Raw genomic sequence first — 13,836 nt, 5'->3', positions numbered from 1 at the left:
CGCAACCCTCGGTGTTGCCCCCGCGCCTCGCTCAGCCAGTGAGCGGGAACCGGTCTGTATGTGGGATCTGAACCCTCGGGCGGGAGCGCCGCCGCGCTTCCCAAGCGGCGCACTTATCCAGTGCGCCACCGGGCCGGCCCCTAGTGTGATTTTCTTATGCTCCCTAATCTCATTTTAAAATACTAGGTTATGATTTTTATCTTTTTTTGTGGTCATATCTTTCTTACTTTATTTTCTTGAGGGACATTATTCTGCTCTTTATCTTCTAATACATTTATATGGGATTTGACCCTGGCTTAATTTTAAGTGAAATTAATTTTCCTCTATTTTTTACAAGGGAGAGGTGGTCAGGATAGCCTTTCTAAACTCAAAATTATAGAACTCCCTTTTTTGCTGTTTCATAAAGTACTCAATTTCCTACAGTTTCTCCACAGTGCAGGGCCTCATCCTGAAAGGGTGTTTTGGTTTGTGAGTTTCAAACCTCCAGACTGCTTCAGCACCATAAAACTTTCCTGTGGAGCCCTGGCACTCACTGGTAAGTTGGAGCCTCCAAAGTCCCCTCTCAGTTTCTGCAGCTATTCTCCGAATGGCCCATCAAGCTTTCCAAGTATACCTGATGGGAATTTTGAGGTTTTCTTGTACTCAAGGCCCTCATAAGAACCTCTGCCTTCCCTCCACTTCCTCTGGAAGTTTCTGATACCACAGAAGCCTTTTAGCCGTTGGTGATTTGGCCAGTTGGTATTTTGGTGATACCTTGTCACCTGGTTTTATTATAGATATTGCTTGGTTTTGATATCCTACTTGCTCTGTTTTTATAGACAGATTTGAAAGGAAAAAAACAAAACAAAAAACTATGCCACTGCTGCTGCCATCTTCTCCAGATGGCATTGGAATTTGGAAAAATCAACTGTAGGGAAAAATACTGCATTCCTTACAGTAGACTAACTTCTTTATTAACATGCAAAAGAATGGTCTCTCAATTCAAACACTAAGAACAGAGACGAGAGCTCTGCAGCTGCACTCAGAGGAAAGGTTCTTATTCTGGAGTCCATGGATGAGCTTTAGGGTTCCAGGATCCCTTTAAAATTGTAGTCAAATTGAATACATATATCCTGTATGCATTTTCCAGGAGTGCGGGGGGGGGTGTGTGTGTGTGTGTGGAATTCTCAAAGGAGTCCATGACATATTTAAGTGAAGAACCAGTTATTTGAAGGGTTATTTACTGCAGCAGGCAAACTGGTAGTCACACACTGCAGTAAATGAATTAGTAGCCACACCTCTCTAACAGCCCACTAACAATAACTTATTTAAACAAAAAATAGACCCTGTGATAGTGTTATACAAGATAGAATATTAGAAGTAGTCTCCTCCCTTAAACTTACCATCTGATTTATGCATGTTTTTATGCTGATATCTTTGTCTGAGGAGTACTGCTGACACCTATCACAAAATGAAAGAACATAACTAACATCTGTTTGTGTATATACATATATATATATATATATTCTGTGGGGTGAAAATTATCAGAACAAAGCTCAGCACTCAAGAAGCTTGTTTTCTGATGTGTAACACTCCATAAAATTATATATAGTTAATTTCTCTTGAGTTGAATTTAAGGACAGTGTTCATGTGATGTGCTCAGAACAGTGCCTGCCACTAAAAATGTTAGCAATTATTAATAATATCACTCCAGTTACTATAATATTTACACTAAAGATGTAATTTATGAGTATTAGAGAGAAAGGGAAAGACTGATATAATTTAAAATTTTCTATCACACTACGAATCATATATTTATTACATGCTACATTACATGCGCTAATAACATGATGCTTTAAACTGATATTTAATAATCTGACAAGTTTCTCTAACTAAAAATGAGAGCTGTCAAGTGAAATTCTAGTTTGTGCTAGTTACCTTTTAAGGAATTTTCTCTAGATCAATTTAACCCGTATTTGAACTCATTAACACAATCACTCCTAACTCCTACAGTTACTGCACTTAGTGAACACTTTTCTTTTGACTCTAATTTTAACCATTTCCTCTATTTTTCCTAATATCTATTTTTCTTTCTCAGCTCAACCATCACCACTTTTATGACAATTTTCTTCAGACTCCTGCTGGGGGTTGTTTCTGGAGTTGTTTCCTCCTCTGAGCTCTCAAGTACTTTGTGCTTATTTTATCACTATAATCATGCCGTTACCATACTTTTTTTATATGTCCTTCTCCCTAGACTGTAAACTTTCTGGAGGTAGGGGTTGTTTCTTATTTATTTTTATACATCTGGTGTGACAAATATTTTTGCATCCATTCTCTTCTTTCTTGCTATCAACACTCAGATTTTACTTGGAGTGGCAATGCACCTGTAAGAGATTGCTAGCTGCTGCCCACCTGCCCTCCTTTTTGCTACATGAAATACAGATGTAATGGCTGGAGCTCCAAAAGGTACCTTGTAAGCACAGGATAAAGGAAACACCCCAGAAAGATAGAAGGTAAAGTTGGAAGAAAAGCTGACACTGTTGGGATACTATACCAGCTCTAGGCTATCTAAATCTGGACTCTGGATATTGTGAAAGAAAAATAAGTAAACACGTTCCTTTCTGATATACCTAGGTATTCAACAATTATTCAATAAAGCATTAAATGAATGAAATTTGCTAAGAACTAAATAAGCAACTTGCACAAGACTGTACACTCTATAAACTTGTTGACTAACATTAGTCTCTTCTCTGCTCCACATGAGAAAGATCATGGCTAGTAAGATAATGGCACAGAGGACAATGACTTTACCCACTGATACTACTACCCTGATACTCACTGGAAGTACTCTACCTGAGAAGTCAGACTCTTCTGAATCTCTCTCCGTTCATAATGTTCATTGGAATCAAGGGGAAAAAATTTGCATAAAGTGGGAGAAAGTACTTAAATGGTAAGAAAATAAAAAAGAAAGCTTAAAATATTCTAACAGTACTTAATAATTTAAGTAATGCTGCCACCATGTGGGCACTCTCTTCTTTTACAAATAAAATTTTATATATAAAAATAGATAATTGTTGCCATAAACCTAAAATCTTTTAAATATATAAACAACTTTAGTTTTAAATGCTAGCCAGTTTTCTTAAAGTAAACTACATTTAAATAGTATAGAAAAGATGAAACTTCAGGGGGTACAGATGGCTTGGCTTCACCACTTCTCCCTGACCAACGATGACACTCTGGGCAAAGGCCACTTTTATTAAATACAGGATATTATTGTTTGGGCCAAGACAGAAAAGAATTGTAAATAATGCAGAAATATATTCAAATCTAAAGTCTCTAAAATACTTTCAGGTTTTTCCTTCTAATTTGAGAGGAAATATTAGCATAATATAGAGAAAAGGCAGCTGAGTCTGACGTTTAGGAGAGTTTCTGTGCTACACTGAGCCCCTGGGAAGACCAAGTCGGAAGGTCATTGTGTGAAAAACTAGATCAAATACTTTTCAACAAAACCAACTCAAATTCAGCTGACAAAATATGTTTGAGTCCTTCAGAGAACATTTTTCAAGGCAATATGAGAACGCCGTGCTTCATGACAGGTGGGTCTGTGTCTCTCTTATTCTCCAATATATTACTAGGTCCTCACATTATGCCTCACATAAAATAAGTGCTCCTAACAGTTTGTTTGACTATATAATAAGCTTGTATCTATCCATCCCTAGTGTGAAAATTTTATTCTTTAGTAAATATTTTCCTAAGATAATGCTTATGCCATTTGCTTAGCTAATCCCTCTTTTCCCTAAAGATATTAAAAATTAAACCCAAACATTCAAGTTATTGTAAATTCTGAATTAATACATTTTTATTTGGTTATACTTGCTACCACCTTTCTCTTATCAATGACAATAATCAACATGTGTCTAACACCAATATACCAGGGATTTAAAAATGATATATCATTTAATCCTCATAAAAACTCAAAACTCTGTAGAGTTAAAAGAAGTGTTGGCTTAAACAGGAAGCGATCGTAACATTCAAAAAGCATACAAGTAATTCTTCCTTCATCTTCCATTCAAGACCCATTTTTACTTGTATAGCCCTTCCATGGAAACCATCTACATTATTTAAAAGATACCAATATAAAAATGACACTCGTATTCCAGGGATAACTCAGCCATTAATTAGCTGTATGACTTTTCACTTATTGCTTTCCATCTCTGGGCTCAGTTTCTATGAAATGAGGTGGATGGATTAGAGAATCCATCCTAATTCTAAAACTCTATGTTTCTTTTAACATAGATTTTGAGGTTCATTTATAAACTTTAATAAAAACCATTCAGTATTTAAGTTAAGCAGACTCACAAAAAAACATGACTTACATAAAGGGCACTGCATGTCAAAAAAACCCAAGTTTTAATACAAGCTCTGCTACTTGTTCTTCTGAATCATACTAAACACCTATAATGTATCAGACACTGTTTCAGGCACTTTAAATACAATAGAGAGTAAGAAATGTGTCCCTACTCTCATGGTACCTGAATTCTAATGAAGGAAGAGAGGCAATAAACTAGTAAATAACAAGAAAAACAATAGGTAGTTGTAAGTGCTTGCAGTGGACAGAATTTTAAATGGCCCCATGAGCCCCACTCCCAGTGCACACACATACCTTCTCCCAGTTAATTCAATCAAGTGCTAATCTAGATGCTGCTGTGAAGGGATTCTGCAGATGTAATTAAAGGTCCCAAATCAGGTAACTTTAAGAAAGAGAGATAATCCTTGCTGGGTCTGACTTATCAGGTGAGTCTCTAACAAGGGCAAGGTCTCTTCTGGGCAAGAGAGAGCTGAAGCACAAGCAGAATTCCACGTGAAGAAGACTCTCCATTTCTGGCTTTGAAGACGGAAGGGCCATGTGGCAAGTAATGTGAGTGAACTCTAGGAGACGAGAGTGGCTCCCACTGCAGAGAACTGAGTTTTGCCACAAGCACATGAGTTAGGAAGAGAACCCCAAGCCCCAAATGAGAATGTAGCCTGCTCAACACCTTGCTTTTAGCCTTATGAAACCCAGAGCTGAGATCGCAGCCATGCTGTGCCCAGAGTTCTGACCCAGAGAAATCTGAGCTAACAAACGGGTGTTGTTTTAAGCTGTGGTAATTTGTTAAATAGCATTAGAAAACAAATATAGTGCTATATAAAGAAGTAAATTAGGGAGACATGATAGAGTACCTTGGTGACTGCTTTGGATTAAAGAATACAGGTAATACTTAACCTGTAATCTAAACAAAAAAGAGGGCCATACAAAAAATGGGGTGAAGGAGGCTTTTAGGCAGATGGAATTGCTGCTACAGGAATAACCATGATTACTGGATTGTAAATGTACTGAAGAAAAGAAAGAAAATGTGGCTGAAGTGCAGTATGTGAAGAATTGAGTGCAATAAAATCTGGAAGACAAGTAGGAGTCAGAGATCATCCAGGACTTTTAAGCATAGCTAAGGTACTGACCTGTACTGCAAACATGAAGAGAAGCCATGGAGAGAGGGTTAAGCAAAGGTGTGGTATATTCAGGTTTATAGATCATTTGGCTACTGTATGGGAAAAATTATTTCAGAGATAAGACTGAAAGCAGGGAGATCAGGTAGGAGCCTACTGCAGGTGTCCACGTGGGCTAGATTAGGGTGGGGGTAGTGGCAAAAGGGATAAGTACAAAGATTTAAGATACGTTTTTGAGGCTTGCTGATAGTCTGGTTGTTGAAGTGAAGGAAAAAGAAGAATCAAATATAATTCCTACATTTAAGGATAATTATATCCACACTCTATATATGGAACATTCAATACAAATTTTAAAAGTATTTATACAATACACTATAAAGGACTCATAGCAAGTTTGTATAGAAATTTCTGCTTTATTCTCTCAGGAACTGGTAACAATTTTTGCATAGCATAAGGGAAATGGATAATTTTCTGTGTCCTACATTATTCTTATACACTAGAAATAATGATGATGATGATGACAATAGCTAACAGTTGTTCCTACGTACCAGACAATATTCTAAGACACACACTTGCATACAGGTCTTTAATCTTCACAACAGCCCTGGGAAGTCACTATTATGCAGGTTTTGTGTCAGAGAGTCTGCTGAAACCAGAAATGGTTGTCTAATGCTACAGATCTGTCCCTCTACCTTGAGTGCTCTGTATTACCAGCTTTCTGTAGTTTTAAGGGTTTATTAAAAGGTTCTCTCCTTCTGGCAGGTTTGACACCCTGCTTGGTCAGAGTCTCATTTAAAAATAGAACTCTAACTTATACAGAATCACAAAATTGTTTGTGTAACACCATTTACCATCTACACAACAGTATCTTGGGAAGTTACTGTTTAATACACAGTGAACCAACTATGCATGTGAAAAACTATAGTAATATGAAACTGCAGTAATATGAAACAGGATGGCATGTTGGTGCATCACTAAGGCTGGAACATAGCATGCAAAATGAAGTGGTGGGTGGTGGAGCTAGAAAGGCAGGGGCCAGGTCACAGAGAAATGCCTAGACTTTATCCTGTACATGACAAATATTATCAGAGGGTTTTAGGAAGTGAAAGAATGTTAGATCACTCTGGCAGCAGGGTGAAAACTGGATTTGACTTGGTTGATAAAGCAGGCACACCACTGAGAAGGAATGGAAATTTATAACATAACATCTAGAAGAGCTGGTCACTAAATGTGAGCCCTAAAGAGGCGGGAACAGCCAAGGATGCTTCTTAAGTTTGAACTTGAGTGCTTGAGTGGGTACTGATGCCCCAACTGAGAAAAAAACATAGAATATAGGTCTGGAAAACTCAGGCCCATCAATCTCTAAAATCTCTTTTTCACTATATCTCATTTTATAGATAAAAATACTGATATCGACAGACATTATATACCCCAGAGTAGGCACCATTAAAAAACAAGCATTTTTACCTCTTCACAACTTTATACATTTTTTGAACCCATGAACTCAAATCAGACTTTAAAACTAGGGAATTTCCCTTCTATATCTTACACACTAACAATTACAGCAGTATTTTTATAAAATAAATTTTAAATACTCACTTCAAACTCTTTTACAAAATAACGAGTTTCACCTTGAATAAATGGTCTGTGATCCAAAAGCCTTGAATGAATTTCTCCAAGATCTATAAAGATAAAATGAAATCCAGGGTTAATCCATACTAAGTGGCATAACTCTTCCCTTTCCCCATGAATAGATGAAGGTTAAAATCCAGTTTAGATTAAGGATTAAAAGGAAATCTCATCCATGCTAGTGTGTTAAATTGGTATAACTTCTTTTGAGAGCAACTGGGCAATATTAAAGTTGAAGACATGTATTCCTAGCAATTTCATGCCTAGGTATGTAATCTAAAAAAACCTCTTACATAAATGAATAAGGCATTTTTAAATGCTTCCTACAGCATGCATATAATGTCAAAAGGAAACACTCTAAACATACTCATAGAGTGGAATACTATAAACCAGTGAGTAAAAATGAATACACCAGAGTTACGCATGCCAACATAGATAAATCCTACAAATATAATGTTGAAAAGGCAAATTTCAGAAGGATTAATGCCATTTACATAAACCTTAAAAATACGCAAAATGATGCTTCCTTTTGGGACACATAGAGAAGCAATAAAACTGTAAGGAAATGCATGAGAATGATAAACACCAAATTCAGGATACAGTAGGGGTTACCGTTAGGGTTGGGGGAGGCAGCGAATGCAATTACAGCATGGTACACAGTGGGGCTTGTCATGATTTATTTATTAAGATGGGTGGTGAATGTTCATTATAAGTCTCTTTACTTTTTGATAGGTTTGAAAAAGTTATAATTAAAAAACTTCCTAATTTTAATTGTTTTTGGTGAGTCAGTCTATTCATTCTTCTCAGTAACAATTACGTAGTTTAAGACGTAAACCTTAAAATTCTTGGAGAAATCAAATCTAATAATCAAATCAAATAAGAATATGTATCATTCATGTTCATTCCTTTGTACTCTGTTCTCAAATTTTGATTTTTGCAGACATGCTATGGGGCAATTTCAATTCTCTAGTGAATTTATTAGGTTACGTCTTGTGAAGTATGCTAAGTAGAAAAAATATAAATAAAAGCATTATGAGCATATTTCAAAAAGTTCATGGAAAGATTTGTATTATCTTTTAATTCCATTTTTCCACAAACTTTCTGAAGTACCCTAATATTCTTGCTTAAATTCTTCACCAATTCATTACCCAGACATTTCTATAAGAAGATAATAGGAGTTCACCAAAAAAAAGAAAGTTCTTTTTTTTTTTTTCCTTTTTGTCTTTTTTACTGACCGGTAACGGGATTGCAACCCTAGGTGTCGCGCCCGTACCGGGGACCGGCAACGGGATCACAACCCTCGGTGTTGCGCCCACGCGGCGCTCAGCCAGTGAGCGGGAACCGGTCACCACATGGGATCCGAACCCTTGGCGGGAGCGCCGCCGCGCTCCCAAGCGGCGCACTCTCCAGTGTGCCACCAGGCCGGCCCTGAAAGTTCTATGCTTAGTTAAGTTTGGGAGACATTAGATAAAATCAAGTTAGGTTTCTTCAGCTCACATCTTCTGGGAGCCTGTAGTATGCAAATATGGGTTATGAATGCTCAAGTGAAGGGTAGAGTATGCAGGAGTTTAAGGGCCTTATTTGATCAGAGAACCAACTTTGCAAAGAATACCTATTCACATCTCAATGAACACAAATGTCTCTGAAGCACAACAACTGGCCAAGAGGACAAAGTCCAAGCTTCCTGGAAGCCCACCTAAGGTCCTCTGTGATCTGATTCAAGCCTCATCTCCCCACATCAGCAATTATGAACAACCTGCAGTTTTCCAAACACACCATGCTACCCTGTGCATCCTTGCCATGGTTCGGTCATACTGTTGCCACTACTGTAGCTGCGTCCCCAACTACTCCACTTTACCTAATCCCTACTATTCCTTCAAAACCACTCAGACTCACTGTTCCTTGAAATTAACATTCATTCCATCCACCTTCCTCCCAGCTTTCATGGAGTACCCAGGCATATACTTTTATCATACTGCTTACCACATTGTCCTGAAATTACCTTTCTCCTCCAGTGAGTATCTCAGAGACCAAATTATTCATATTATACACAGAGGATATATGGGGTAACAAGCATTTTTCTACATGGCTGAGAAGCAGATAACGTTTGCTGATTTGGGGAAATCTGCATCTGTGGCCTGATATAATGGGAATTTACTTAGGCTTTGGAGAGAGAATCCAATTCTGTTTAGAAATGGATAATGATCACTTCTAAAACACCAACTGTGCTCCAAAATTTAAGATAGTAAAAATATGGAGGAAAAAAGATTATCAAATACCCATTACCATAGAAATTAAGCCACTAACTAGTTTCATTATAACACCATAACAACAAAATAAGTACACTATAATAATTCAAAATTTGTAGAAGTCTCAGGGTTACATGTAAATTCCCCTAACTTAAATGTAAGGTACAGATTTTCATATAAGTCCTTCTCTAGCCCTACTACACACGCAAAGCATGCTTTCATTGTTTGATATACAAGGGTACTTCAAGAAGTTCTCGGAAAGAGTCAAATTATCTTTTAATTCTATTTTTTCCACAAACTTTTTAAAGTACCTTCATACAAGATAACTAAGAAATAATCTTTTATTCTCCAGAAGTTCATAACCTAAACTGGGACAAATACCGCTTCACACAAAAGATAGAGTATTAAGACAGTAAAGATAGAGTAAAAGACAGTATTAAGTTCCTACAAGCCTCCAGCCACACACGTTTTTGCCAACTGAAAAGCCATTTGTGTCACATCTTGTAAAACACACCGGTCTCATCAGTATTGAGAACCTGCTTTTCCACATAACCCTTTTCCTGTATAAAACTAAGCAGGTATTTCTAAAATTCTTCCACAGACTCCCAATATGTAGAACCTGCCTTGCCTGCAAATTTTATTTTTTTTCACGCCAGCCAGCACTGGCTGAGAAGGGTTTAACGTTTTCTTGACCCTGGGTAATAACAATCATAAATTTCTTCGGCTTTAAGCCTCACAACAATGCTGTCTGCTACACTTTTTAAAAATCGGCTGTCATATCATGAATCCTCAAACTGCCACTTTTCCATCTTTTTCATAGCTTCATCACACACTGTAAATGTTACTTTAGCAGGTTACTTTAGCCTTACATACAGATCAGTGAATTTCCTTTCTTTTTCTGGACTGTTGATTCACTAATATTGAACTCAAAGCCAATCGCACTATAACTCAAGCTTGCACAAAGCTTACCTAACACAAGTATTTTCTCCATAAGGCACTTGGAAGTCTTCTGCACTTAGAAACACTACATAGTACAGCACCATATGCCTGAGGGCCACTTTAAACAGAAAAATCACCAACAAAAATGTCAAAAACATTGCCCTAAATAGAAATCAAAAAGGACACTTGTTTACAATATGAGAGCTGAGACAAAGAGAGTGTCACCTTGTTTAACCCCAGCTGGAATGTGGGAGTCAGGTGATCTCAACATTGCTTTGCTCTGCACATATGCAAATGACCATGAAAGCACCACCCATACTGATTTGGGGGTTACAAAATCATTTTAGCTAGAAAGCGAATTCACAAATACCAAGTCCCTGAACCATGAGTATGACTATCTGCCTAAGTGCTCTATTTAAAATACAAATCCAGGGGCCGGCCTGGTGGCGCACTGCTACAGTGCGCCGCTTGGGAGTGCGGTGGTGCTCCCGCCGAGGGTTCAGATCCCACATACAGACCGGTTCCCGCTCACTGGCTGAGCGAGGTGTGGGAGCAACACTGAGGGTTGCAATCCCGTTGCCGGTCCCAGTCTGGTACGGGCACGACACTGAGGGTTGCGATCCGTTGCCGGACACGATAAAAGACAAAAAGGAAAAAAGTAAAATAAAATACAAATCCAACCACGTGGCTCTTGTACTTAACACTGCCATTCAAGAATAAGTCCAATCTCCTTGAAAAGGCAAGTCCTCTATTGTCTGTTTTCCAACAGACTCACTTCTCTTAGTCACACTGTAGTAGTTTCCTAAACTCACTTGTCATGCTGGCTCAGGCCTCTGTGCCTTTGCTCATGCTGTTTCCAACTAAGTCCAAAATACCCTTGCCCTTTTTTTCTCAACTGCTAACATTTCATTCTTCAAGACTCAAACAAGACTTGCCATCCTCCAGGAAGCCTCCCCTGTCTCCCATCCTCTCCTCCTGACACCCACCTATGTAGCAGAAACCCTCAACGATCCAGGGCACAAGTATTAAAATGATCTATTAAATGTTTCCTTTTCACCAGAGCCCAGCAATAAAATTCAACAAATATCTGTCTATAGTTGACAGTCTTAAAATAAGATGGACTAAAAATCATTGTCTTCAGAATGAAGAGTGAATGGTCCCATAAAAGAAGCCAAGGAAGTTCTAGACATATTTTCAATTAGACTCTATTTCAGTTAGAGTCAACTTCTAGACCCAATTTCAGATTAACTTGAAAACTCCCCTGGAATTATCTTTTTTTTCTTGTCTCTTAACTTCTATTTTTTAATTTTTCCCTCTGCCCCAACTTGCACCAGCTTTATTGGGGGTATAAATTGACAAATAAAAATTGTTCAAATTTAAAATTATATAACACAATGATTTAATATACATATACATTGTGACCTGATTACCACAATTAAGCTAATTAACGCATCCGTCGCATCAGTTACCATTTTTTCCCTTGTGCTGAGAACACTTATGATCCATTGTCTTAGCAAATTTCAAGTATACAATACAGCACTAGATTATCTTTTTTTAAAAAGTACTGTATCAAAATCAAAACTCTGTGCATCAAAGGACACAATCAACAGAGTGATAAGGCAACCCCCAGAATGGGAGAAAATATTTGCAAATCATGTCTCGGAAAAGGGGTGAAGATGCAGAATACATAAAAAACTACAACTCAACAGCAACAAAAAACACAACTGGATTAAAAAATGAGCAGAGGATTTGAACAGACATTTCCCTAAAGAAGATATAAAATGGACAATAAGCACATGAAAAGATGCTTAACATCACTAATTATTAAGGAAATGCAAATCAAAACCACAATGAGACACCATCTCACACTCAATAAGATGGCTACTGCCAAAGAAAGAAAACGAGCACTGGTGAGATGTGGAGAAATTGGAACCCTTCTGCACTGTTGGTGAGAATGTAAAATGGTGCAGCCAGTATGGAAAACAGTATGGCAATTCCTCAAAAATCTAAAAATGGAATTACCACATGATCCAACAATTCATTTTGGGAATTGTACACACACACACACACACACACATTGTACACACACACACACCCAAAGAACTGAAAGCATTATTCACAACAGCCAAAAGATAGAATTTACCCAAACGTTCAATGGCAGTTGAAAAGATACATACATGCAAAGGAATATTTTTTAAGAATATTCCAACACATGCCACAACATGTATGCGCACTGAGGATATTAAGCTAAATTTAAAAAACCAGTCACAAAAGGACAACTACTATGAGTCCACTTAAGTGAAGTACCGAGAGTAGCCAAATTAATAGACACACAAAAAAGAATGGTGATTGTCAGGGGCTCGGTAGAGGAGGGAATGGAGAATTGCTTAATATATATAAAGTTTAAGTTTTGCAAGGTGAAAAGAGTGTGCATAGATGGTGATGATGGTTGCACAACAATGTGAATGTACTTAAAACTAACGAACTGTACACTTTAGAAGTGAAGACAAATTTTGTTACGTTAATTTTACCCCAGTTAAAAAAATTTAAACTAGTACTTCACTAAGACCGCACATATAAATTATTCTAATTTAGTCTTAATACCCATGCAACACTCCCACACTCCTAATTAGACTTAAGAGACAATCTGAAACAAAGTCTAAAAACAGCAACAGGCAGCTGTGCTGGGGCTGCCTACAAACCTACGGGTTAAATGAATCAGGCAGCAACCGAAGAAGGTACCATTCCTTGGATGGTGCTGAAAGACTCTGGAATTGCATAAGGCCTTCCACACTGAAAGATAGGTGACTGACAGGTAACCACAGGGTTAAGGGAGGACGGCGATGAGAAAGTGCAGTATCTTAACTGGCAAGACCTTCCCGCAGGAAACAGGGTGGTTGTGAGCTTTGGGAATCAAACCTAAAGCCGGTTCTGTTAGTCTAGTTTGTACCCTTCTCCCGGCTCAAAGCAGACAGAACAAATGGACATCTGCCCACGTGTACGATTCTTTCAAGTGTTTTAGGGTGCTTTCGTTAAGTGCTATCTCATTCACTCCTCGCATGACCCAGGTGCAGACTGTCGGAGAGGCGGTAAAGAGAGTGACCCGAAGTCACACAGCTCCTAAACGACTGCATGGGGGCGCGAACCCTTCCCGACTCCCAAGTTCGGTGCCCTTTGCGTTGCTGGTGGGTCGAGAGGCTGTCCAGAGAAGCTCGGTGCCCGGGAATCCTGGGCTTGGGGAGGGGACAGGAGGCGGGCCTAACGGCCCCGGGCTGCGGCCAAGGAGAGCGAGGAAGAAAGAGGAGTTGGGTTAGCGGGTTGTTAGTGGGAAGCATCCGGGCGCCGGGAAATAGGCGGGGACCGACCTCCTCTCCCCCATCCCGCACAAACGCGCGCGCGCGCCAGCCCGGGTCAGAGGGCGCGGCCTGGGAGGTGGGGCTGCGCTGGGATTCACCGGGGACGACAGCCCTGCTACTCCATACCCTTGATAACGAGGTGCGCTGAACCCGCTGGGGTCTTCTTGCCGCCGCCGCCGCCGCCGCCGCCGCCGCCGGGG

At 38.9% G+C, this 13,836-nt stretch overlaps 1 protein-coding gene across 1 annotated transcript in view; it reads right to left on the bottom strand.

Annotated features, from left to right (window-relative positions):
- Nucleotides 1-13,835, bottom strand: part of BLOC1S5 (biogenesis of lysosomal organelles complex-1, subunit 5, muted) — a gene marked incomplete at its 5' end in the record, with an annotated part of 40,995 nt that extends 27,160 nt beyond the window's left edge. Inside the window, 2 exons of the mRNA XM_008590178.1 lie at nucleotides 7,063-7,145; nucleotides 13,763-13,835. Coding sequence (XP_008588400.1) covers nucleotides 7,063-7,145; nucleotides 13,763-13,835 — 156 coding nt within the window. The remainder of the gene's footprint in view (nucleotides 1-7,062; nucleotides 7,146-13,762) is intronic.
- Between the last annotated feature and the right edge of the window lies 1 nt (nucleotide 13,836).

This window comes from Galeopterus variegatus, unplaced genomic scaffold (genome assembly GCF_000696425.1).
Source record: "Galeopterus variegatus unplaced genomic scaffold, G_variegatus-3.0.2 Scaffold5909, whole genome shotgun sequence".
Classification (NCBI taxonomy): domain Eukaryota; kingdom Metazoa; phylum Chordata; class Mammalia; order Dermoptera; family Cynocephalidae; genus Galeopterus; species Galeopterus variegatus.
This window is presented reverse-complemented; position numbering and strand designations above follow the sequence as displayed.